Source organism: Sarcophilus harrisii, chromosome 3 (assembly GCF_902635505.1).
Source record: "Sarcophilus harrisii chromosome 3, mSarHar1.11, whole genome shotgun sequence".
Taxonomy (NCBI): Eukaryota; Metazoa; Chordata; class Mammalia; order Dasyuromorphia; family Dasyuridae; genus Sarcophilus; species Sarcophilus harrisii.
In genome coordinates, this window is record NC_045428.1 from 596,133,102 (window position 1) to 596,159,987 (window position 26,886).

At 51.0% G+C, this 26,886-nt stretch overlaps 2 protein-coding genes across 2 annotated transcripts; one reads left to right on the forward strand and one right to left on the reverse strand.

Moving 5' to 3' along the window:
* Positions 1–742: 742 nt before the first annotated feature.
* Positions 743–18,700, reverse strand: LOC100934965 (beta-1,4-galactosyltransferase 3-like). The gene is made up of 7 exons (XM_003766709.3): positions 17,934–18,700; positions 6,894–7,249; positions 4,913–5,148; positions 2,458–2,645; positions 1,940–2,062; positions 1,745–1,849; positions 743–1,094 (listed from the first exon to the last, which is right to left on the reverse strand). Exons 2-7 carry the CDS (start codon positions 7,135–7,137, stop codon positions 959–961), a joined length of 1,032 nt encoding a protein of 343 aa, XP_003766757.1. The 5' UTR covers positions 7,138–7,249; positions 17,934–18,700; the 3' UTR covers positions 743–958.
* A 2,147-nt stretch (positions 18,701–20,847) lies between these two features.
* Positions 20,848–26,316, forward strand: CTU1 (cytosolic thiouridylase subunit 1). The gene is made up of 3 exons (XM_031963301.1): positions 20,848–22,078; positions 24,383–24,905; positions 25,440–26,316. The coding sequence occupies exons 2-3, from the start codon at positions 24,383–24,385 to the stop codon at positions 25,982–25,984; spliced, it is 1,068 nt and encodes a 355-aa protein (XP_031819161.1). The 5' UTR covers positions 20,848–22,078; the 3' UTR covers positions 25,985–26,316.
* Positions 26,317–26,886: the final 570 nt, after the last annotated feature.

Below are 26,886 nucleotides of genomic sequence, written 5' to 3' on the forward strand. Positions count from 1 at the left end.
TCCTCTCCTCCATCAGTCCCTTCCCCCGACCGTCCCAGACAGAGACCCCCAGGGTGAAGGGCCCTTCCAGACTGAGCGGCCTTTCATTTTGACCATTGGTTCACTGATTTCTCTCAGATGGGGAAAGACCCCAAGAACCCCCAAGTTCTGTTCAAAGACAAGGCCGTCCCTTATGGTCCCTGATCCTCCCACCCCTGGCCTTATGGTCACCCCCCCCCCGTTTCACTCACTTCTCCCCACCCCTCCCCTTCTCCTCTGTCCAGCAGCTTCCCCTCTGTCTGTGCTTTCACGCTAATGCCTGGAACATCATCAGTGGCTTGTTCTCTGGGATTCAGGCAGTTGCCACTCGCGAAGGGCATCTCCTGCTTTCTCCCATTTGACATCTCCCCGACCTGTGCCCGGAAAACTGAGGATTCTTTCCAAGTGAACCCAGAATCCCAGAGGAGATGGATCCCAGCTCACCTCTCTGACCTTCACACCCCGAGACTGCGCACCTGCTAACTTGGAGGTTGATCTGTGTTTGATACGGGTTCTTTTTTTGTGACTGTGACTGTGTCTGAACAAACAGGCTAAAACACCCATCTCCCCCTCGGACTCTCCCAAGGACAGGGCCAACTTTCCTCCAGAGACTAAAGGTTCAAGAATGGCAGAAATGGCGCTTCCCGCTTCTTTTCTCCCAGCCCTCATTTCCCCACAGATCTAGAGGATGGGACCGGGCGGAGATCCAGAAGGGGTGCAGATGCATCATATAAAACAAACTATAATAAGAAATTGGGGAGAGGAGAAAGCTATGGTCTCTCTCCACATTTCCTCCCATTCTGCTTCTCACGTCTTTGTCTTGAGCACTTGGCGTTGGTACCCGATGAATGGGGGAGATGAGGTGCACTGGGAAAAAATGCAGGAGACCCAGAGTCCTGGGTGGGGCGAAAGGGGGAGAGTGACCCCATGGGAAGAGCAGTTACTGGTCACTGGAGCCCAAATTCACCGTGAAGTTGGTGTAGAGTTGGGTCTGCTCCTTAGACAGTAATTTGTAGTTAAGAGTATTTATCCCATTGCGACGCCATCTTATGTGGGTGCTGGAGAGGAGGTGAAACCTGATGGAGACAAGGGGAAGAAAGGTTCCTCTCCGTAGTCCTCGGGTGACCCGCAGCTGCTCTCCCTATCCCCAACACTCCTATTCTCAGCCTGCCATGTTTCCTTTGGGGTTTCCAGTTTCTGGTGCTTCTTCCTCACAGCCACCTGCAGGGTGACCTGCAGCCTTGAATACGAGGCCCATTTTACAGATGAGGACTCCGAGGGCTTGGATGGATACAACCAGTCATCTATTACTCCCTCTGCCCCACTTAAATTAACTCTTATCATGGTCCAAGAAGAATAACTGGGGATGAATCTCTGGAAGATCCGAGAGTCCAAACTCTATTCCTCCTCTTTTCCAAGAAAGACCTGAGTATTCCTCCAGGAAATTTTCCTTAGCGTGACTCTATACCAACCTCTGAGGCTCTGAACCTCTACTTTCAAGCACCATGACTGGGCAAGTCACTGACCCTTCTGCAAAGGCCTGGACCCAACCACCCTGCCCACCCTGAAGGGACCCAAGGTCTGGGAGCCACACCCAAGGGGCCTTCCCCTGGAGGCAGAGGGGGCTCGGGAGCCAGCGCAGGACACCTGGGGAGGGGGAGACATACCCTCCATCAAGGGAGGTGGGCATGGAAGCGCCCCTCCCCCATCTCCTTCCAGCCCTCACCTTTTGGGGTTGACTTCATTTCCTTTGTCATGGCCGTGCTTCAGCATCCGGTAGCGGCCGAAGGCCGCAGGAGGCCGCGTGATGAACATCTTATTCAGGAAAATTCTGTGGGAAGGAGCGGCAAAAACACCTCTCGTGGCCTCTTTCTCCTTGCTCCCGGCCTCCCTCCCCCAGACTCGGGAAGGACCCACTCACCTGGAGGCAATGTCATCATCCTCGCCCCCCCAGCCCCAGTAGTTGTTGGGGAAGCCGTTGATCTTCAGATAGTGGGTGGGTCGCAGCGCTGTCACCCCGCCAAAGTAAGTCTGGTAAGGGAGCCTGTAAGTTTGAAGGAGAGGCTGGGGCCAAGGGAGGAGGCTAAATGTCCCTGTACTCGAAACTCTTCTGAGGCTGCTTTCATACCCAGGGCCTGCCCCTCAAACCCCCACGGATGTCCCTTCTCCAACATGAGAGCTCTGAACCCCTCAATAACTGCTCCCCTTGGACCTCTAGGGCCAGCCCTGCCTCTCAGACTCAGAGAGAGCTCCTTTCTCTTGCTTTTGGGACAACCCTTCCTCGTGGCCATTTCTCTCCTACCCTGGAGATCATCTCTCCACTGTCCCCACGGACAGTCCTCTCCTCTGGCCACCAGAACTGCCCTTTTCTAACCCTTGAGGCAGCATCTCCCATGTGGCCCCTGGGATGGCTCCTCTCTCCCCTCAGCCTTCACTTACTTATACTGGAACTTGTCAATGGCTACTGCAGAGTGCATGGGAAGGACACTGCATCCATAAACATTGCGGTCATCCTCGGGAATCAGATCCACATCATGGAAGTAAATACACTGCCAGTTATTCTCCTTCATGGCCTCCTTGAAGCCCACATTCAATAGTTTCCCTCGGTTAAAGGTATTATTGTCTATCTGGAATAGACATAGCCTTTAAACAGGAGAGATGGCCCTTTATTCAAGAAACACCCTACTCAGCGCTTCACTCAGAGGGTGTGGGCCCACTCCGTTCCACCACCACCACCATCCCCTACACACATGCACATGCATGTAGACACACACACATACACACACGATAGGGAAAGAGGAAAGACCAGAATGGTCAAAACTGGCTATTTTAACTATATAAAATTTTACAGGATTTGGCACAGATAAAATCAATGCAGCAGAAAAAAAAATTTAACCCAGTTTTTTTGTGGGCAAGTGGTAAAAGGGAGATTTTACTTAAATATCTCTGATTAAAATCTAACATCTAATCTGACACAAATGTCGAAAATTAAGGTGCTCCTCAGTAATCAATATAAATAGCTTCCAAATGAAGAAATATAAAAGATTACTAATTTTTAAAATTTAAAATTTTTAAATTTTTAAAATTTAAATTTTTAAAAAAATACTCAATCTCCCTAATAGATAAATGCATGCTAAATTTAACCTCATCCCCAAACTGCTTTTAAAAAATAATTAAATCTCTTTTAGAAAGCCTCTGGGGGAGTATGGGGCAATAACCAGACAGCTGAATTTGAAGCCAAAGTACCTGGGTATAAATTCTGGATGTGATGCTGACTCACTTGATGACCATTTGGGCAAATCACTATATCTGTCTGTACAATTGGAGGGGAAGGTGGATCAGATAGTCTCTGAGGCCCCTTCAGAATCTAGGACTATGTTCCAATAAATCTTCTGAGAGATCTGTGAACTCTTCCAATCAGAACATCATAGGTTTAAATCCAAATGGACCCCAGAAGTCACTTCCCCCATTAGACAAAATAGAACTTGCCAGGGGGTTGCCCAGTTAGTGTCAGACACAAGAAGTGACCTGGGATCTTCTGGCTCCAAGTCCAGAATTCTATAACATTCTATAGAAATCATGCACAAAAAAATTACTATATTGTTTAAATCCTTTGACTCAGGGCAAGTCAATTAAGCCCAATAGTCTCAGCAAAAACAATTATAATAAGTGCAGCAGAAATTAGAAGGGAAACTGTTAACTGGAGAGAAAAAAAATCTTTTCAATAAGTTTTTCTGATAAAGGGCCTGTTTTAAAGAATTATAAGGAACTAATTTAAATTTATCAGAATAAGAAAAACCTGGAATATTTATATGAACTGATGCAGAATAAAATGAGCAAGTGAGGAGAAACTGATACAGACAAACAACTTTGAAAGACCTCAGGACCCTGATCGACACAACTACTAACCAACATAACAGAGGACCCGTGATGGAGCACACTCCCAACCTCTCACAGTTTGCCTTTAACCAAAGCATTGATGGATGGTACTTAGGAACTGTGTTCATTTAATACCAAGGGGCTTAAAAATAGAGATTTACACAGCAAAGACTGAGGAAATGGGAGATCAGTCCAATTGTAAGAATGAGGCTTGAGATTTTCTTTTGTGTTGAATGGCATAAACTATGGAAGCTGCTAAAATCAGTATCTTATCCAGCAGCTTACCTACCACAAGTGTGATGGATTCAAGAAGCAGAACAACACAAGCATTTCGTGACCGTGGTGGAAGTTAGTTTTGTATAACTATGCATATGTATTAAAAGGCTGTCAGGTTTTTTCCCACAAAGAATAAATCTTATTAATTGAAACATAATGTATCCAAAAATGGAATATGAAGCACTTGCTTTTCTTATAGAAAGCAACATGAGGAACAGTAGAAAATGAAAGTCATATGTAAATATCACGTATGAATATCATATGTAAATCTCACCCCCTAAAGATCACGGTAAATATATTGCATGTGTCACATGTAAATGTCACAATGAATTTCGTGTGTGAATGTCACACACAAATGTCATGTGTGAATATCACAACAAATTTCACATGTAAATATCACAATAAATTTTGCATGTAAATGTCACATGTAAATATCACAATAAATTCCATGTGTGTCACATACAAATGTCACATGTAAATATCACTTCTTTTTTTTTTAATCTCAGCCTTGGAAACAGTAACATGTCTTTCACTACTGGAGATACTTAACTATCCTCTACATCTCCCTCTGAGTCAAGCCTCCCTTTACTTTTGTGTCCCTAGGTGGGGGCTCGTGTGAGCCTCTGGGTTCTGGTCTCCTTCTGGAGAAGACAGCAAGTACCCTTTAGTCCCTCCTTAGCCAGACTAGTGAGTTCTCCCGCCTCCATGGCCTCCCCCTCCACTGTGTCCAGCCCTGTACCTGATGCACCACATAGATGGTGTAGTGGATCTGCTGTCGCTGCAAGAAAGGGTGCAGATGGTAGAGTAGCTGGTACAGGTGCTTCCTTCTGGCCCGGTAGGGGATGATGACGGCTGTGTGGTGAAGAGCCCAGCAGTTGGGGGGCTGATAGTGGCCTCCCATCTGGACCCACGGGTTCTTCTGAGCAATCTCATCCATCGTTAGATGCAGCGGGAAGCTCACTTTCAGGGGGCCACCTGAGAGGGGAGGAGGGCAATAGGAGACTTAGTGAAGCTAAGCCAACTGGTGGTCTCTCCCTGCCTGACTCCATGACCAGAGAACAGCCCATCTCCTAATCCTTCGACTCTAATCCAGAATCATGAAATCTCAGACAGATGTCACAGACATTTATCTAGTTCAACTCTTGCCCAAGTGATGGATGAATTTCCCAGCATCCAAACAGGATGAGTGGGATGGCAACTGTGAGACTGGCAATTGATGTGATGGCAACTGTGAGACTAAGGGAGATGAGGAGGAGGGAAGCTTCGAAAGGGGGAACCACAAGTAAAAAACAATAGGTGAATGGCAGGAATTGAGAGCTTGCTAGGAAAGAAGAGTATTGGACTGAAAGTCAGTGGATCTACAAACTGAGGGTCTCATTTCCCCCACCTGTCTTCTCTTTCCCAATAGATTTAGAGACTTTAGAGATCTTTTAGTTCAAGCCCCTATAAAACAGAAAACTGAGACCCTACAGACAGGAAATGGCAGCAGGGGGATTCAAACGGAGGAAAATGCAGGCTCTTTCTACTATATTATATATAGGAAGTTGGATGTAAGGACAATGGAAAGAAATTTCACTAAATCTCCCTGTCCAAGAGGCCTCATCTGTGAAATGAGGGGTTTGGACTAGATGGATTCCGAGGCTCCCTCCTTTTCTCCCTCATATGATTGTTCGGAGGCAGCCGATGGCACAGGAGAAAGCCAGGGCCAGAATTAAGAAGGTCTGAGATACTCACTGGCTGTGTGACTTCATCTCTGCCTCAGTTTCTTCATTACAGATAAGGATAATAATAGCCAACCCCTCACAGGGTTGTTGTAAGAATCAAATGAGATAATATTTGTTTAAAAAAAAAAGTGATTAGCACAGTACCTGGTTTCCAGTAGGTGCTCTATAAATGCCTATTCCCTTTTCTTCGTCAGCTCCAACTGTATGCTTTTGATCATAAGACCAAAAATGTCACAGGCCTGCCTCTAAGGAGCTTCCTTTCTATTGGGGGGAGAGGGGAGAGGGAAGGGGGCTTAGGGGATGGGGAGGAGGGACAGAGATAGCAAAAGCCTCCTTTAGAAGGCAGCCCTTGAGGGGCAGCTAGGTAGTGCATTGGATAAAGTACCAGCCCTGAAGTCAGGAGGACCTTAGTTCAAATCTGGCCTCAGACACTTAATACTTTCTCGCTGTATGACCCTGGGCAAGTCACTTAACCCCAATTGCCCCAGCAAAAGAGAGAGAGAGAGAGAGAGAGAGAGAGAGAGAGAGAGAGAAAGGCAGCTCTCCAGCAAAGCCTTGAAGGAGACTAGATGTGGAGGGGAAGAACGAGGGCCTTCCAGGTGGGGCCCACAGCAGTGTGTGTGGCAAAGACCCAGCCTTGGTCCATGACTGGATGTATCTCTTAGACTGAGAGGTAGCTTGGGGTCAGGCCGTGAAGAACCAAACAGGAGTTTAATATTTTTTTCCCAGAAGCAGAAGGGAAGCAGACCCAGTCAGACATTCGCTTTGGTAGCTGCGTGTGGGGAAGACGGGAGGCAGGGAAGCCAATTAGGAGCCTTTGTAAGAGCCCAGGTTTGAACCATTCCACATAGATACATCTTTGTTGGACGTGGGAACGTACGCACGCGTTTATGAACGAATGAACAAAAAAGCAGCCCGGCCCCGCACTAGCTCCCCCCGCCCCCCACGTGAAGCCCTCCCGGCCCTCCCTCACCCACACAAAAGGCCCCGGCTCACTGAGAAAAGGCGAGCTCTTGGGGCAGCTGGGCAAGTCGTCCTCCGTGAGGTTCAGGGCCTGGATCTGCTCCAGGCCGCTGTAGACATCTTTCATTATCAGGTTGGCGGGCGTGGGGCTGAGGATGCTGCTGCTCAGGATATTCAGGACCCGGCTGACCTGGTGATGGTAACCTTGGTGATACAAGACCATCATCACCACCTGCAGGCCCAGGAAGATGAAGAGCACTCGGCACTGGACCACCATGGCGGGGGCGGGGGGACGTAGGCTGTGGGCCGGGCCGGTAACTCTGCCCAGTGGATCTCCTCTTGGTTCTGGCCTCTGCCAGGTGAATTGGAACAGAAAGGGGGAGTAGGGGCTGGGTAAGAGAGAGGATGTGAGAGAGAACAAGAATTAACTCCTATTTTTGGCCACTTTAAGGCTGACAGAGGATGAGGGAAGGGAGGGAGGGGCTTGAGGAGAGATGACAAGTTTATTCCCATTTCACAGATGATTACACTCAGGCTCAGAAGTGACTTGCCCACAGTCATTCAGTCAGTTGTCAGAGTCAGGACCTGAATCCAAGCCACCTATTTTACCCTCCTCCTTTTACAGATGGAGAATCTGAAGACTAGAAAGAAGTTAAATGACTTACCAAAGATCACACATCTGCTTAAGCTCAGGGATAGGATTTGAACCCAGATCATGGTACTGTAACTAAAAGGAATTCTAGGGAGAGGAAGCATGTCATCATGGAGACAGAGCTGGACCCAGAACTGGGAAATCCAAGTTCAAATGCTGCCTGTGGCCCTAAATGCGCTTTTTTCTGTCTAGCTCTGAATCTCTTGTCCTGTGCTCATCAGGCTCCAGAGATGAAAAGCTGCAGTTATGGGCCCAGAGGGTTAGAAGATAAGACAGTGTGGTAACATGTACCCTGCCTGGATGGAATAAGAGAGTCAGAGCTGGAAGGGATGAGGGGAAGGGGACAGAGAGAGAGAGAGACAGACAGACAGACAGACAGAGACAGAGAGAGATAGAGAGACAGAGTAGGGAGGGAGAGAGAGACAGAGACAAAGAGACAGAGAGAGACAGAGACAGAGACAGAGAGACAGAGAGAGGCAGAGAGAGAGAGAGACAGACTAGGGAGGGAGGGAGAGACAGAGACAGAGAGAAAGAGAAAGAGACAGACAGTCCTCTGGGAGCTTCCTGATGGCAGAAGCCATAGGCCTTCCTCCGTAGGTCCCATAGTCAAACCCAAAATGAGATTGGAGACCTTCCGTCTTTGTGACCTTTACTTCCTGTTTCTGATCCTCAGTTTCCCCACCCACCAAACGGCGCAGGAGGTGCCCACTGTGAAGGACTCTGCCAGCTCTGATGAGCTCCCTCCTGCACCCCCCAGCTCTGCTCTTTCTGTTCCGAGGACCTTGCCGGTCGTTGAGCCGGCCTTCAGGGGACCTCCCCCCGGGAATGCTCAGCTTCCTGAAGTGTTTTGGGATGAGCAGAGTATATCCTGAGAACTGGACAGGCTAATGGAGAGGGAAACTGAGGCTCAACTCCAGGGTCTCCTCTGCCAGACTGCATAAAACATCTTGGAAGTCTATAGAACGGCAGATGGAGGCCGGGGAGAAGACCCAGAGCCCATCAGTGCCAAAACTAGACCTCGGCTCTCTCCCTTGTTCCCCTTATCTGGCTCTATCTGCCCCCCAAACTCCTATCACTTCTCCCCAATCCTGTGTCTGGTCCTATTCTAGCCACCACTTCCAGCCCCCTGCAGTCCTCCTCCTCCCCAACCCCAGGGGGGTCGGGAGGGGGGGGGGGCGGTCAGCTGCCCCTTGGTCCACCACAAGAGAAGCCAGAGAGGAAACAAAGCTAAGTCCAGTGGTTAGCGCCAGCATGACCCGAGCACTGGGGCACGGGGGCCCACTGGTGGCCGTCCATCTCCTCCTCCCCGCCTGCTCCCTTTAGGAGGGTCCAGGGGTCCAGAGCAGGGGAATGAAGACACCCGCAGAACTGGCTGGGTTAGGTCAGACTGCGCTTTCTGTGGCTCTGCTCCTCTGTCTCCCAGGGTGGCGACTGGGCTGAAAACCGGCCCCTCCACTAGGAGCCCCCGGCTGCTTGGCCCTGGCTGCTTGGCTCCAGTTGCTCAGCTCGTACCTGCCCTCTTTCTGCCTCCAGACTCTCCCCCTTCCATTTCCACACCCCCAAAGACGGTGGCCTGGGCTGGGGGGTTAGATCACAGAGGTTAAATTGCCCCCACTCAGAACACAACTCCCCAACTACACAATGTACATGCACACACACGGATCTCTCACAATCCCAGGGCCACCCAATCACTTGGCAGGAATGAGGAATCTTGGCAAGATCCGCCACTGCCCCCAGGGACACTTATCACACCCAGAGAGCCACAATCACACCCTGAAATAAATCCTGGATGCGGCCACACCCAGAGGCGGGCCTGTAATGCCAAGGAATCCCTGGCTCAGAAATCCCAGATGCAATCCCAGAAGCCCCACCAACCCAGATGCAATCCCAGAAGCCCCACCAGCAACGGAGGCCCACAAATGGGGAGGACACCCAAGGCTTCCTCCCGCAGAGAAACAGCTGCTCCCCACTGAGTTCTGAGACTGCTCTTGGAGCATTCAATTCTTGACTGTGGCCAATGTGGGACTCCCAGCCGGGGACTTTCCCTACCCAATAGGCCCGGTCCATTGCCCATTTTCACGGCCAGGGTCCATCGCCTGCTTTCACTCAGACCACGGTCCGGCTTCCTGTCACAGGACTTTGCAGAATCAACACACAAACTGTTAATGGGCAACATCAACCATTGGAAAGGACACTGGGGCTGCTCCAGACTTCAAGAGGACTCTAAGGTCTTAATTCCCAATGACTTGGGAGGCTCTTGGCCTTGAGTGTGTTCCAGGAGATAGGTCTCAAGGCAGAAAGGCCAGAGTTCAAATCCCACCTCAAAGAGACTAGCTTCTGTGTGACTCAGTTTCCTTAATTACAAATGAGAATAACAACAAATTATTTTGAGAGAATCCCCAGGGTTGTCTGGAGCATTTGTTAGGCTCTTGGCACACGGCTGTTCTCTTCCCTTCCCCTCCCCACAAACTGATCTGAAGCGAGCGGCTCCCCCAGAAACAGGCAGCCAAGAATCGGGGGCAACCTCAGAATTCTGGCCAAAGCCACCGACACGGGGCTCTAGCCCCGTCCCACGCACTGGAGGCTGGCTCTGTTTTTCCGGGGCCATGGAGGCCGGAGCTTTCTTGTCTTACATGGAGGCTAATGCGGCCATGGCCTGCTACACAAAGGAAACATGATGTGAATTAACAGACTGTTAACACTTCCAGGGCCACAGAGTCGTGGGCACAGACTCAATAAACTAGCCTTTGCACAGAGAAACGTGCACTGTCTGAGCTGGGGATGCATTAGAACAGAGAATATCAATGTCAGCCAGGAGGGAACTCGGAACCCAACAAGGAACGACAGAGCTGGGAGGACACTTAGAACACAGAATGTCAGGGCTGGGAGTAAACTTAGAACGGGGAATTCAGAGGTGGGAAGGGGCTTAGAACAGGGATACGTTAGGGCTGGGAGAGGCCTTAGAACAAGGGATGTGCTTTCTGCAACCAAAACACCAATGATCTTAAGCCCCCACAAGCCTAACCTCCCACCCACATGACAAAAGGGTTTTTTTGGTTGTTTTTTAGGAAGCCTCAAGAAGCAGACACCGGCTCCCTCAGCTTTTTGCTCTCCCTGTCAAACATCCCCGGCTCCTTTGACCAGACATTTGTGGCTTGGTTTCCACTCCTTCGGGATGATACTTAAGAGTTACTTGGTACTGGAAAAGTCATCACAAGGGAACTTTGGGAAATTGAAAAAGGCATCGAAGTGAGGACTTAGGTGCTTTCCCCAGGACACCCAGTCTTGCTGGCTCACAGCCACTGAAGCATGTGGACAACGCCAGCCCTGAATACAACGATGGTGAATAGGAGCTCCGAGACAGTGCAGCAGGAAGAGGCCGCAGTTGGAACCTGGAAGCCGTCCTGAGTTCAAATCCAGCCTCAGACACTTAGGTTGCTTTCCTTCATTCCTCTCAGAGGACCGACACGCCTTCTCTGTGCTGGAGCTGAGTTCTGTACCCGACAGCGGCTGACTGGGCCCATACAGAGTGCTCCGCCACAGATAGTCCCATGAATATTGGTGGGGGGAGAGGGGGAGAAGGAGGGGGACTCCAACTTTGTGCATCTCGCATTTCTCTGAGCTCCTTCCATCCGGTTCCGCTCACAGCACTTGCCCCTTGTCGGGCAATCCCGGGCCAGTGGCTCCCGGGTCAAGCGATTTATTCTCAAGTTCTTGTTTCGCTTTTCTGACCCCCTTATAAGCGCTCGCCCTGTATGAGCTCTCTATAGGAGTCTTTGGGGCAAGGGCCCGTTTGCCGTTGGGACCCCGACACAGCCCGGGGGACGTGTGCTCGCCGCCGCAGGGTTACTGCTCGGGCAGAGAAAGGACCTCGGTCAGACCAGAGCCGAGCAAACCTAGACAGATGACCCCAAATCTCAGATTCTACCAGGGGCCGCTGGGTGGCGCCATAGTGTACAGTGCTGGGATGACGCGTTTTCCTGAGTTCGAATCCAGCCTCAGACACTTCCCATGGCTGTGGGATCCTGGGCGAGTCACTTTAGCTGCTTTGCCCCAGTTTTCTCCACTGTAAAATGGGCTGGAGCAGGGAATGGCAAACTGCTCCAGGATCTTAATCAAGAAAACCAGGTACGGAATCATGTCTGTTCAGCTGAAGTGAGAGCAGGAAATGAGACGTGCTGTGGTTTTACTATAAGCCACTATAAGCCTGCTCGGTGGCAGGAGGCTCGGGATGGTCTCCTGGGATCCCAAGTCCGAGGAACAGACTGATTTTTTCAAGACCAAATTCAAAGGCCCTCCAGTAATGGACTTGAACTGTCCTGATCCCCTCCTCTCTCTCTGGGTGCCCCCCCCACACACACACACACTTTTTATATATGATTTCCATATTCCAGGAATCTACCTGCAGTCCTGGGCTTCCCTTAGGGAGAAGCCAAGAGGACAATGGGGGCAGCCTCTCCCTTTGCTTTGACCAAAGAGTCAAACTCCCAGATTTGGGGCCTTTAGGGGCCAACTAGGGCCACCCACACCTGACTGAAAACCCCATATCCAGCCTTCAGACTCAAGAAGTCACTGAACTTTTCCCTCAGTTTCTTCATTCATTAAATGGGGATAATAATAGGAGCTCCATGTCACCCTAATTTCTTCGACCTTATCCATGTGATTTTAGGATGTTGTGTATGTACAGATAGTCCTAGAATTTCTCTAGTTTCTCTTCAAATTCCCTCATTGCTTTGCTGATTGCGCTTGAGAGTTGCATGAGATCTAATCCAGATTTCCCTCCCCCTCCTGAATTGGTTTAGCTTTTAGTCAACAAAAATCTGAAAAAGAGTTCTAAAATTCACACTTTTTTGGGGGGGTGGATTTAAGAGAGAGGTCTCATAACTTTTTTAGTTAAGTTTACTGCTGTGAAAGAGGTGGAGTTGGGAGACAGATGCTACCTTCCTCTCTCACTGATTCCTTCTCATTTATGTAAAATCCTAGATCTCACAGATTAATAAAAATTACTTTATAAATAATAAATAATATATTGATTAATTAATGAATTTGTAATTATTATATAATTTATATGAAATAATTCTATAATTCATATAATATAAAAATAATTTATAATTAATAAATTAATGATAGATAAATAATAGATAAAATTTAAAAATTAAAATACAATAAAAATAAAAATATTTTTAAATAGGAGCTACATTGCTGTGAGGATCAAACAAGGTAGCATTCGCAAGGTGCTTTGCAAACTCAAAGCCTATATAAAAATACTAAATAAAATAAAGATCCCCTTAGTCACATTTAGGTTTCTGTTACCTAGAGTAGAGCAATGACCCTAGGGAGGGGGGTGATGGGCTGACTGAGGGCTAGGTGGGGGGGGGGAGCTGGTTACCCTGGAGCTGAGGGGTCAGACCAGCCAGTAAGGAAGACCTACTACTCTATAGTAATAACCTTTCCTTCCATTCCCTTTCTTGGCCCAGGACAAAAAGGGGGGGGCCAGATGGAAACAGTGAATCATTGTACTAGTACTAGAAGGCATGAAAGGACTTTAAACTGGAAGGACCTTAGGGACCTTATCAGCCAAACTTCTTGTTTGTCAATGAGAAGCTGAGAGGTCTCTGTCCTCCTCCGTGCCATTCGGCCGTCCCCCACTGGCACAAGGCCATCACTCCTCACCTCCACCTTCCTTCCCCTTCTTCAAGACTCAGTTCACGTTTCATCTTCTGCATTTGTGTGCCACGCCCCAGTCCCAGCCCCTCTTTCCCACCGCCAGATGTCATTGCCTTCTTACAGATTGCACTCCATCCACTCTCCATAATAGCTAGTGTAGACAATTTGTCTACACAGTTGCCTCTCTCATCAGACCCAGTTCTTCCAGTTTCTGCCTTTCTTTGCATCAGCAAAAGAGTAATCACTCAACAAATAGTTATTAAGCTACTCAGTGCCAGGCTCTGATCAAGCACTGCTGATGAAATGTCGCTCAGTCTTATAGTTAGGAAGTGTCTGAGGCTGGATTTCCCTCCAACTCTTTCTGATTCTGGGTCTAGCATTAAGCCCCGTGCCACCTGGATGGACTCTGTTTGTGTGATTAGCCCAGGTTTTATACCACATGGTCTGCATTATTGCCACTAACTCCCTAGCCCGCCCCAGCTTTCTCTCCATTCCCAACAGAGCTGAAAACAAAGGGAGCTCATTGAGGGAGGGAGAAAAAAAAAAGAGGGAACGTCAGATATTGTCCAATAGTTCCTACAACGTAGGGGCTGCTCTGGAGTCCACAACCAGCTAAGGATGAGGTCAGGATGGCCCAATTCTGCTTCACCTGGGTCACCAGGTCGGGGACATTCTCAATCAGTTCCCATGGTTGAATCCTCATCAATCCAGACATAGAAATAAAATCACATATTTAGAACTGAAAGGGTCCTCAGAAGCCATTAAATCCAAGCTCAGTTAACAAATGTAGAAACTGAGGCTGAGAGCAAATGTGAAATGATCAGCCTGTTCACACAGTTAATAAATATCCTGAGACAGGATTCCAATTCAGACTTCCAGTCATTATGGCCCTTGGATGCCTTGTTCTCTTTCCTGAGCTCTAGTCCTGAAACATCAAATGACTCAGTGAACATCATCACCAATCGGATATCCTCCAAGCATCCAAGAATCAACACAGTTAAAATTAAACTCATTCTCTTCTCCAAACTCCCCCTTTCAGTCCAGAGAAACTGTGTCCCCTTTCACTTAAAGCCAGATTAAGTCTGAGCAATTCTTATGCAGATGAACAAAGCAGATTTGTAAAGCACTTTGCAAACCCTAAAGTGTTATGTAAATACAACCGATTATTATTCGTCCTCTTCAAGGATTAGCTCCAAAACTTTCCTTAGTGTGTTTTTACTAAAAACAAACTCCTACACACTGGGGTAAAAATTAGTCTGGGCTTTGAAATTGCCATGTAGGGAGATTCAATCAGAAGGTCACTCTAGACGGGAGACAAAATATTGCCTTTAGACCCTTTGTGACAAAAGACACCAGAGTTGGGTCCCGGATCAACATCCCTGGGAGTCAAGTCAAACTCGCCCCGCTATACACCGGTTTCCTTGTCACTGTCCCGGCTCTAGTCAGAGAAGAGGTCCTGAAGGGTGTTTGGGGCCAAGAGAAATAAAGGAATCGATCCCCGAGGCAAGTAGGCAGAAGGCTCTGATAGAGATCAGCTGAGCTCCAGTCCCACCCTCTGGGGAAGTAGTCCTGAAATCAGTTATGTCAAACTCCCGAGATCCACCCTCTGTAAGTCTCCAGCAGTCTCACCTTGCTATGCCCTGTCAGAAATCCCAGTCATGTCCCGGAGATTAAACTGCCCCCATCCAGTCTCCTCCTGGGCCGATCCACGGCGGCTGCGTCTTTCCCCTTTCCCTTCCCCCAGAGCACATGTCATGTCTCCTAACTCCCCAAAGCTTTCCGACCCCACTGAGAGCAGCTAGCTCCTTCGGGTGCTGTGTCCCCTTCAGGAACTTGTCCTTCATGTGCTCTAAGAACCACTCCATGTCTGTCTGCTGCAGCCCTTCATTTTGCCTGTCACCTCTTCCCTGAATAAATCTCTCCTTTGCCGGAGGATGGCCACTTTGAATTCTTCACAGGAGTGAACCCCAATTTTTGGTGCCCGCCAACACCTGGAGTCTACCAGGTCCATGAACCACATCCTTTGTATGGAGTTAATTTACCCCTTTCTACTTCCTCCGGTATCCTACTCCTCAGCCAGATTCCCAAATCAAGTCTCCATCACCTCTTTTTTTTGGGGGGAAGGCAATCAGGGTTAAGTGACTTGCCCAGGATTACACAGCGCCAAGTGTCTGAGACCGTATTTGAACTCAGCTCTTCCTGCCCCCTTGATGCTCTCCCCCTCCTCCCTTTTTTTTTTTCCTCCATCACTTCTTGCTCGGACTACTAAGGTCACTTCCAAATTGGCCCCTCTGCCTGTCTTAATCATCCACTCTTCACACAGCTTCCAAAGTGATATTCTGTCAGCAGAATTCTGACCATGTCACTACCCTGCTCAAGGAGATCCAGGGGCTCCCTCTTGCCTGTGAGATAAGGCACCAGTTCATCGGTTTGGCTTTCTTTCACACACTTACACGCCAGCCCAACCAGCCTGTCTGCCATTGCCTATCCATGTCTAGCCCTAGGGCTAGTCTGTTCCCCTGCCCGGGGCACTCTCTCTCTTCAGCTAGGGCTCAGCTCCAGAGCAACCTCCTATTGGCCTAGCCTGAATCCCTCCACCCCAGCTGCCCCAACTCTCCTACCACAAAATACTCTGTAGTCACCTATTTTTGTATTTAATTTTCTATGTGCAGCGGCCCTGACTCTCCCCTTCCCCCAAATAAAAGCTTTTGCCATGAGATTTCTTTTTGAATTTTTATCCTGACTGCCAACACAATGTCAGGAACATAGTAGGAATTAATACAAGGTAAATGAATAAAATTCAGAAAAGACCACTCCCTCCCTCACTCCAGGTCTCTGAAAGCATACACTCACACGCACATAAAATTTTCCTATTCATTAAGATCCTGGGGCCAAATGACCAGACTCAGTTCTGAAAGAGAAAGAGCTGTGACTCTGAACAAGTCATTTGCCTTCTCAGGAGAGCCTCAGTTCCTCCCTTGTGAGACAAAGGAGATTGGGGTAAATGCCCTCCTATAGCTTTTCCATTTCTAGATCAGTGAAGGCGTCCCAGCAAGATGAGGCTACACCTGAGGCTGGACCGTGAATCCGTGGAGATCTTGGTCAGACAGCACCAGAGGGACCAGTGAATGGTTCCCAGAATGCAGCAGGAGGGGGAGATGAATGAAAAGTCCTGGGTAATGTGGTGCAGTAGTTGACTTGCACCTAAGAAGGTCTGGGAAACATAACTCAACCTAGATACTTCTGTTTCCACACACACACAAATTATTCATGACCTCTGTGGTCACGTCCATTTCGAAATCTAAGAAATCAGGGTCTGACTAAAGTCAAAGAATCATTTCATAAGTAGTAGGGTCTGATTTTTCATTGGGATTACCTCATAAATAAGGGAGTCCATTTTTTTGTTGCCCAAAGAGGGAAATAGTAACATCCTCAGAGGGATGGTTCTGCCCCACCCTTCCAGGGCCTAATTAGGGTGATAAAGGATACTCACTCTCTGAAGGGAAAGTGCCCCCCAAGTCACTTTCCTTAGCTAGCTCTGGCCCCTTCTAAAATGCTCAATAAGTTGTCCCTCGGGCCTGGGGCTTCCATTTCCATCTTCCTTTAGAGTAGGGTGTGGAGGAACACTTCAGGCTTGCTTGGGGATCCCTTCAGGCCACCCAACTAATCTCTTTCCCTTCTATTGGTCCCTTTTGGGGGCTTCAAAGTTCCCCATTTACACACTGGGAGGCAGCCGGATGGCTCATGGGATAGAGCCCTGAGTCTGGAGTCATCAATATCTGAGTTCAAATCCAAACTCTGGCTCTTACCAGCTATGTGACTCTGGGCAAGTCACAACTTCTGTTTGCCTTAATCCCCGGGCGGGGTGGGGGTGGGGGCTGGGGGGTGGTGTCACCAAGAATTAGATACCATGATCCACTACGCTCCAAAAAGGCTCAGTTTCTCACTCTGGGAGATCTAGAGAATCTCTCCAGGTTTTGCTTCCATATTCCTCTATGGAAATCAGTCTCTACATCCGAGGGTGGGGGGGGGGGGGGGGGGGGGGGTGGTGTTAAGCTGTTTATCTAAGGGAGAATCACTTTCCACCCCATGGTTTTAGTCTTATTGGAAGTCTTTTGTCCCAGGGGTCTTATTTCTCTTCCAGGGATCTGTGTTTTTTTGGGGGGGTCTTATTCTCTCAGGAAATTTCACCGTCTGGAAGAGTAGGGGGAAGTGAAGAGAGATGGAGACCCCCCCCTCCCCACTTTTCTGCTGCAGAAACATAGAAACATACTCCCCACCCTTTTTACGGAGAGGAGAATCCCTCGTCCCGCCTCATAGAGACATTCCCCCCGGGACACCACCCCCCCACCTTCCCACTCCCACCCAGGGAGATTCCCTTTCCTGCAGGGGTGGGGAGATGCAGACTCCTCCCCCTCCCGCTTCCAGGGAATCTCCATCCCTCTTCACTTGGAAGAAAAGTTTCCCATTTTCTGGTCTTTGGGATGTTTGGGATGGCTGAAGAAGAGGGCTCTCTCTCTCCCAAAAGGTGTCTCTTCCCATCCCCCCTTTTTTGGTTGGATTGGGGGGGCCCATGGGGAGGGGTCGCTATCTTTTTTGGAGAGGTGTCTGCGGGGTTTCTGGATGTCTCCTTTGTAAGGTATCTCCGTCGTGGGGCTGGGAAAGGGAACCTCCATCTCTACTTCCACCTCTACCTCCTCCCGGACAGGTTGTCTCTGTCTCTGTCCGCTCCGTGGGCAACACCCATCCCTCACCTGGCCCGGGGCTCCACGAGTGGCTTCCCTCAGCCTTGGGGGTCCCGGTGGGGGGCTGGGCGCGGACTGGGGTGTTTCCGTTTCCGTTTCCTTTAACGCTTCCCAAGGAAAGCGCGCGCGCTTCTGGCCGGGGATTCCAGAGCTCGTCCCCTTCCAGAGTCTGCCCCCCGGACTTGTCCAGATTCCAGCCTACCCAGTTCCTATTATTCAGCCTCTGCTCCCATCGTGGACAGTGATGCGAGTGGGGCCGGAGGGGAGAGAGCTCGCCTGGGAAAGCGGGAAAAGGCAAAGAGCGGTCCTGGAGGGGCAGAAGAGGACGGGGCTTCTTGGAGGAGGTGACGAGCCAGGCCTTGAAGGCCGAGCGATGTAGATCGGGCCCTTCGTGGGCTCAAGTGGGAGCAAATGTGCCGAGACTATCCCTCGAGACCTTTTCCTGAATATCAGAAAAAAGAAATAATTATCAAGTGAATTGTGGACCCACACCCAGTCGCTAGAGTGGGATTGCTTCTTTAAAAACCTCTATTTTAGGGGGAAAGGGATACTGTGGTAAATGTTTATCAACTGGCCCTCCTCCCCTTGCCCGAACACATTCTGTCCCTCCGGACTCTTTAAAATTTAATCTGCATTAGGTAATTAGCAAAATAACCAACCAAGCCCAGATTTGTAAGGTTCATTCATTTCCGGGATATAAAATTTATGCAAAACATTTCCATAAAGTCAAGTTGGGAAAGAAAATCTACCCTAATGAAAATAAAAACCCTTAAGAAAAATTAAATTTGAAAGAGACAGAAACAGAGACAAAAAGAGAGAGGAACAGAGACAGACAAGAGAGAGACAATCTGTATTCAGATACAATCAGTTCCTTTGGATAAAATTTTTCATCATAGGTCTTTTCAGAGTGGTTGTGAATGATTGTTCTACTGAGAATAAAAAGCAAAGTCATTTACAATTGGTCATCCCAGAATACTGTAGCTCTTATTTTAGAAAGAACATAAACGGCAGCTCCTATGGAAGAACTCTCAGAAAACCCAACAAATCTCTCACATTTTCTGGTGTGTTATTCAATAAAAATTACTGATTGTGCCAGCAATATACATCCTGAAAATACATATGAAACTTGCCCAAACTCATTCAGTCTATATACAGATTCATACAATTCAACTCTCCTCCTTCTGGGCTCCTTACTTGCTCAGAGACCAATACTGTCCTCCAAATATATGATCAAATGTCCAGTATGAATGCTGATCCCTCAGATGAGGAAAAAAAGCTGAAGTTACCAGGTTGCCTTCCCTCAACAGAGCCTCTCCTGCACAGATCAGATAGCTCACGTTACACACACACACTAAAAACAATACTGACAATGAAAGTGATTTCATTGAAAGATTTAAATTGTTGGAAGTCATACAATAAATTAGAATAGTCCTTTGATTCTTGGGGCCTCGGATGTGATCTTCTTCTGGGGAGGCAACTTTAACTAACATTCAGGTTTTCAGGATTAGTACAGTTTTAAGTGGTTAATTTAAAGACATTTGCTCCTTAATAACCACTCTATCCCTGGGTTTGGGCTCTGGCTTCTCCCATCGACTCGAGTGGATGCTTAACAAAGGTTTGAATTGAATTGAATTGTTTCATACTGGAATTTGGGCTAGTCCTCCTCTCCTCTCACCCCCCAAGGCTGGATCCAAAGGATCTCAGACCTTTATGATGCCTCCAACTTCTGCCAGTCCATAAACAATTTAATAAGGGCAAACAAAAAACAACGGTTTCCTTTGTTATCTCTTTTAATTAGATCTAATTTTGCTTTTTCTTTGTTTGAGATCAAAATCATTATTCCTGTTTTTTTTTTTTTAAACTTCAGCTAAAGCACAATAGGTTCTGCTCTAGGACCTTACTTTTACTTTGTATCTCTGCTTCAAATGTGCTTCTTGTAAACAACATATTGTGAGGGTTCTGATTTTTACTATATTGCTATTTTTCATTTTATGTGTGAGTTCATCCCATTCACATTCATAGTTATGATTACTGTGTATTTACCTCCATTCTATTTCCCCCATTTATCCTTCTCCTTTTGTTCCTTACAAGACCACATTTCCCTCAATTTGTCCTTCCTTCTATCATTACCCCCCCACACACTTCTCTTATCCCCTTTCCTCCTACTTCCCTTTATGATAAGATAGATCTTTGAGCTAATTCCAGTGAGAGTAAGATTCAAGGTTTCTTGCCATCCCTCCATTTTCCCCTCCACTATGTTTTGTACTTCTTTGTGTGAAATAATTTCCCTCATTCTATCCCTTTCCTCTTCTCCCAGTGTAATCCTCTTTTGAGCTCCTTAATCTTGTCATCATCAAGATGATGACCTTCTCTCTCTCTCTCTCTCTACTCCATCTAACTGCCCTAGTGGTGATAACATTCTTAAGAGTTACTAAAAACATTTTAACTTAAATGAATCCCTTAGGACTTTACTTTCTTGTTTACCCTTTCAGAAAGAAATCTTTATCTCCCTGGAAAGGGAGATAAAGATGGAAAGCATCCCATGCATAGCGCACAGTCAGTGGAAATATCCAGAGCTCAGAAATGGAATGTCCTGCTCCAAGAACAACTGTGTGCTTGGGGGGAGGGTGGCGTGAGAATAAGGGACGAAGGCAGCAGAAAGATGTAATTAAAGAAGCCTGGAAAGTTGAAAGGGGGAGGGGCAGGTTATAAAGGGTTTTAAATCCAAGAAGAGAGTTTTGATATTTGTTCCTGGAGGTGATAGGACGTCGCTGGAGTTATCTGGGGAGGAGCGATGTGGTCAGAAGTCTGCTGCGGGTGGAGAGGGGAGCAGGCCATGAGGTTATCCTTTCATAAATCCTTTTCCTCCATCCTTGGGACCAGGAGGAGGGCTGCTTGGAGAAACAGGCTTCCCCAACCCTCTCACTAGTCAGGACTCAATAATGTCAGAGGGACAAGGGAAGAGCTTTTCAAAGCTGGAGCCAAGACCCTCTCCTTTATCCAAGTGAATTTTGAGGGGGAGGGGGGAGGGGCTCCCTAATCACACATCTAGTGCCAAAGTTGTGACTCTCCACACCTTAAGTTTCCAGATCTTTGCAGATCTACCTAATGCTCTGCAGAGCTTCAATGCGCGCGGTTTCGCTATTGTTGGGCCGTCACCTCCCTTCTTCTGGAGGAGGCGCTGTTTCTTTGGTGGTGACTAGGTAAGAGGCCGTGCTCTGCAGGCCTCGGGCCTTCGTCGCTGACTGGGAATTGCCTCCTCAAAGGGGGAGCGGGGAGGCCGAGGTCTCGCACCGCCCCGGAGCCGTCGGTCCTGCTCGCTGCCAGGCCCCCGGCCCCAGGAGACTGGGCGGGAGACGGTGACCGTGACGTTGCTCAGGCAGCCCCGATAGCCCGGGTCTTTCGGGGAGAGGCGGACAATCACCGACCGGCGCGGGACGGAGCTTCTTCAACTGTGGCCCCAGAGAGTGCTCGATGCGCTTCCCGTCTCACCCCCGCGCCCCGGGCTGTGTAAAGCGCCGGACTCCGCCATTTACCGGCTGAGCCCCCGGGCCAGGCCAGGCCGCTCTCTCAGCCCCCGGGCCAGGCCAGGCCGCTCTCTCAGCCCCCGGGCCAGGCCAGGCCGCTCTCTCAGCCCCCGGGCCAGGCCAGGCCGCTCTCTCAGCCCCCGCAGATTCTCCGGACGCGCCAGTGAGACCGCGGAGCGCGGCGCAGAGCGGCCCCGGGGCGGCCGCCCCCTCTCTGCCGCCCCCTCTCGGCCGCCCCCTCTCTGCCGCCCCCCGGCCTCTCGCGTTCGGTCGGATGCGGAGCCCTCACTGACGGAGCAACCGCGCATAGTCTGGGTTTCTCCCCCTTTAGGGAGGACTCGCTGTCAATCATTTACCAGCGCGCCCCGCGTAGGGAGCAAACGGGATTCGAACCGCAGACTTCAGTCTGACTCCAACAGCGACGTAGTTTCCAAAGCTCCGGGAGGGAGCGAGCTGCCGCGGCGCCTGCTGGGACTTGTAGGCAGGTTTCAAGGAGCCTCCCGAGGCCTTCTGGGAGTTGTAGTCTTGAGCGGCCACTTCCGGGCCTCGTTTCCTCGTGCTTGGGCCGGCTTGCCTGGTTGGCGGGTCTTTTGGAGGTGGGGGAGGTCTCCTCCTGAGCCGCCCGAGGTGAGTGAACCTCCCCTTCCCAGGGCTGGGACCCCGACCCCGGAGAGAGAAGCGAGGGTCGCTTCCTTGCTGCAGGCGTGGCCCTGGCGGGGTCGGAACCGCAGTCTCTGTTCCTCCGCTTGAGCCTTACAGCCCCTCTTTCGGGGCGGGGGAATCCCTCTCTTCCTCCCCCGGCAGCCGTATTATCCCCGTCCCCCACCCCCAGGACGGAAGCTGCTCCCTCTGCCCCTCCCCCCCTTAAGCCTTATTGCCCCCCCAGGACTGAAGCTGCTTCCTCTGCTCTCATCCTGATTGCTCCCCCCAGACTAAAACTGCCCCCCCAATCTTAAGTCTTATCGTTTCCCCCCCTCCCACGGGACCAAAGCTTCATCTTCTGCATCTTAAGCCTTATTGCCCCCCAGGACGGAAGCTGCTCCCTCTGCCCCTCCCCCCCTTAAGCCTTATTGCCCCCCAGGGCGGAAGCTGCTCCCTCTGCACCTTAAGTCTTACTGCCCCTCTCTTTCCTCCCCACCCCCCTTACCTTCAATAAGCACTTAAGTTCGGGACTGGGGGGAAAGTTAAGACGTCGGACCCTGCCCTCCTCAGCCCGTCCAGGGCTTTGCCAGACTAAGAACTAAACTCTTGTCTGCTAAACGATGGCGGCGGGTCATCCCCCTTCCCACTTCTGTTCTAATTGGGACAGCTCCGCTCTCCGGGGCCCCACTGCCTGTTGCCCGGCACAGAGCTGCTGCTTAACAAGCGCGTGGATGGCTTTTAACTAAGCTGATGGCTGAAAGTCCCAGAAGCCTCTTGAGTGGGTCTCTCTGTGGCCCTTTGCCGTCTGCATCTGTCAAGTCAGGGGGCTGGATGTTCTAGCCCTGAATCCTTCAGCTGGGTGATTGTGCCTTCCTCACGGCCCAGATCTGTGGGGAACTGATCTGCTTAGGGTTTTTTTTGGAGGGGAGGTTTAAAAAAATAAAGCTATTTTCCCCCCTTTGGTTCCTTTCTTCCCGTACTCCCATCCCTTCCTCCACATCTCTTGAGAAAAAGTTTTTTTTTTAAGAGGAACAAGATGAACATCAACAGAACTAATCAACATAGGAAGCCCAGTGCTCCTTGGGTCCCTCACCGGCAGATGGGCAGGGGAAAATGACTTTCCAGTCTCTTCTCTCAGGCTAGAGAGCCTTTTGGGGATGGCATTGTGTCTTCTGTCCCTGCCTCTGGCTCCATCTGACCAAGTAAATCCTTCCAGATGACAGGCTTTCCCACCACTAGAGATCAATCTGTGTGACTCTGTTCCTCTGCCTCCAGAGAGGCTCAGTTCTACCCATTTCTGTTTGGCGGCTCCAAGGAACCTCAGAGGCTATTTGGACAGAATGCCGTTCGGATTGTTATTTATCCAAGGTCTCACCGATAGCTTCATCTCACCAAACCATCTCTATCTTGTGATGGGAAAACAATGAACAGAGAAAAAGAGGCTTAGTTCCCTTTCCGGGGGTGATCAGTCAGCAGTCATTTATTAAATGGCAAGAATTGTGGGGATACACACAATGTAGGCTATTGTGATAGAAGCTTTTGCAGCAGTTCTTGAGGGTGTGGAGTAGAGAGAAGACAGGTAGAGATAAAGACTGCCTCTACCCCATAGGTTTGCAAGGGGTGAGCCTGGAGACTAAATATGCTAATAGGGCTTTGTCTTGGTGGAGGAAGGATGCCGGGAGGTGGGGATGGGCGTATGGTGAACCTGTTCCCTGTTCCGGATCTGGCTCCCTTCTCTTCCTCTCAGTCCTAATCCAGGGCTGCGCAAGATTTCACCTCTTCCTCTTCTAACTTGGCCCTCTCTCCTTGTGGACTTTTGGTCTTGTTTGGGACATAGAGGACTGGGAAGCCTCCTCTTTTCCCTCAATGCAGCCCGCTCTGTGAACCACTGCCTCCAGGGTTCAGGTTTAGCTCTTCTCGGTTCTCTTTGTGTGGGTAGGAGCTCACTCCTGCCCGGGAGGCAGCGCATCTGGGCATCCTATCAGCACCCGTCCTGTAGGGTTTGCACGAGCCTGCAGGTTCTGTGCGTCACCACCCCCCATTTCTATCAAAGATCCCACTCAGAACCGCACAGCCCTTCAGAACCTCACCAAGAGGCAGCCCTTACCCGTAATTTTCGTCCCCAGGACTTGTTTGCGCACTACACCAGTTTGTTTTTTTTCGGGAGCTGGAAGCTCCTGGTCCCGAGAACCCCCCTCCCGCCCGTGGGTCCAGATCCTTCCCCGGGGCCTGGAGTTTGCACCCTCAGCCCGTGCCCCCGGTGACTCTCTCTCTCTCTCTCTCCTGCAGATGCCCGTGCCCCGGTGCTCCGGACCCTGTGGGGGGGCCCGGCCGGCCGCCCTGAGGAGGCCCCGGACCGGCGGAGCCGTCTGCCGGACCTGCTTCTGCAGCGCCTTCGAGGCCGAGGTGCTGAGCACGCTGCAGACGGGCCGCTTGCTGCCGCCGGGGGCCGTCGTGGCCGTGGGCGCGTCGGGCGGCAAGGACTCCACCGTGCTGGCGCACGTGCTGCAGGTGCTGGACGCCCGCCACGCGCTGGGCCTGGACCTGCGGCTCGTGGCCGTGGACGAGGGCATCGGCGGCTACCGGGACGCGGCGCTGGCGGCCGTGCGACGCCAGGCCGCGCGCTGGCAGCTGCCGCTCACCGTGGTGGCCTACGCCGAGCTCTTCGGGGGCTGGACCATGGACGAGGTGGCCCGCCGCGCCGCGCAGGAGCCGGGCCGGGCCCGGGCCTGCTGCACCTTCTGCGGAGTCCTGCGGAGACGGGCGCTGGAGGAGGGGGCCCAGCGAGTGGGGGCCACGCACATCGTCACAGGTGATTGGCCGAGGGCTGCTGCTCTCCGGGGCTGGGCCCAGCAGCCTGAGCGTGCCCAGGGGTGGGTTGGGCAGCCTGTCTGGTTCAGCCTCTGTCCTCTTCCCCCTTCCTCCCAGGTAACTCTGGCCCCCTCTCTCCTGGTGGCCGTAATCCCACCTTTAGTGTCCCTAGTCCCTCATCCTTCTGAGTATCTGCCTCCTTCCCTCCTGTGGTCCTCGGAGCTCCCCCTCCCGCATTTGGGTTTTCGGGCTCCTTTCTCAGCTGTGCTCCAGCCCCTCCTCCCCCAGGCCCCTATGGCTGTGGGCTCCCCCCCCCCCCCCCTCCCTCGCCCCCCCCTCCCCCCCCCCCCCCCCCCCCCCCCCCCCCCCCACTCCTACATCAATATGCATCCTACATAGAGCTTTGTGTGTTCCTTGGGCCCTCCCCCCCCATCCCTCCCCTTGGGATTCATGTTCCGGGTCTCTCCCAGGCCCCAGCCTCCGTGTGCCCCTGGCTCTGACCTTGACCATGATTCCCACCTCTTACTCTCCTCAGGACACAACGCAGATGACATGGCAGAAACGGTGCTCATGAACTTCCTCCGTGGGGACGCAGGCCGGCTGGCCCGAGGGGGGACGCTGGGCTCCCCCGGGGAGGGGGGCGCCCTGCCCCGCTGCCGCCCCCTCCAGTTTGCATCTCAGAAGGAGATCGTACTGTACGCCCATTTCCAGGAGCTGGACTACTTCTCCGAAGAGTGCGTCTATGCACCCGAGGCCTTCCGAGGCCACGTCCGGGACTTGCTCAAGGCCCTGGAGGCCGCCCGGCCTTCGGTTGTGCTGGACCTGGTGCACTCGGCTGAGCGCCTGGCCCTGGCCCCTGCTGCCCGGCCCCCACCCCCCGGCGCCTGCATCCGCTGTGGGGCCCTGGCCAGCCGCTCCTTGTGCCAAGCCTGTGCCTTACTCGATGGCCTCAACCGGGGACGGCCCCGTCTGGCCATTGGCAAGGGCCGAAAGGGGTTGGGGGAGGAAGGGGAGAGAGAGGGTTGTACTTCTAAGACTAGGGGACGGCCCACCCTGGCTGGGGCCATCCAGGCCTTTTAGAGCACAAGGCAGAGAAATCCTGGGACCTCCTCGTGTGGTGATGATGGGTTCCAGTGTCCTCCTGAGGCTCTGCAGCGAAAGCCTAGGCCACACTTGGAGTTCTGGGCTCTTTCCCAGGTTTTAGGCCTCTTCTGGACTGAGGACTCTAGACCCCTCAGCTGGAGCCTGGAGTTCTCCGGAAGATTGTGTTTTGCATGGGGTTCTAGGTCTCTCATAGCTTTCCATGGGGTTTGGAGTTCTTGGTGGGATTCTAGATCTCCTGGGGAAGGGATTCGATGTGAAGAATTGAAATAAACCAAACAAGTCCTCCATTGAGAAGGATCTGAGCAGTACCAGACTTGAAGATTGTCTTGGTTGGGATTGATGGGAGAAGCTAAAGGCTCTTGGGTAGGATCTGAGAAAATGGGCACATGGAAGTCTTAAAGGTGAAGAAGGGGGAGGGAACTTGGAGGATTTGGAAGCCAGACTCAGGGGGGACAGGGAAAGGCAGCAGAGGGAGAGAGAGTTGGAAGGCCTGGGGGGGGGGGGGGGGGGGGGGGGGAGAGACACCTGGCTCTGGGGAACCCCATCACCATCACCACCCCCATAACCACAGGAAGCAGAGCAAAAACTTGGACTTCTGGCTTCTTGGAAAACTGTTCATTCTCAACCGGCCTCAGTCTGTGTAAGTTTCCACCCCAGCCTTCAAGGCCGGCTTAGCACCTCCCTTCTCCCCAAGCTTCTTTTGACCACCCCAGCCTTCAAGGGTCTCTCTCCCTTTGCTGAATCACATTTTTTCCAGGGCCAAGCCCACTTTCTTCCAGGGAGCTCTCCTTTGACCAACCAAACCACAGCACCTTTTCTGAACAAGTTTCCCAGAGGTCCCTGGTCCTCAGCTACCCTCAAACAACACCCTCATCCCT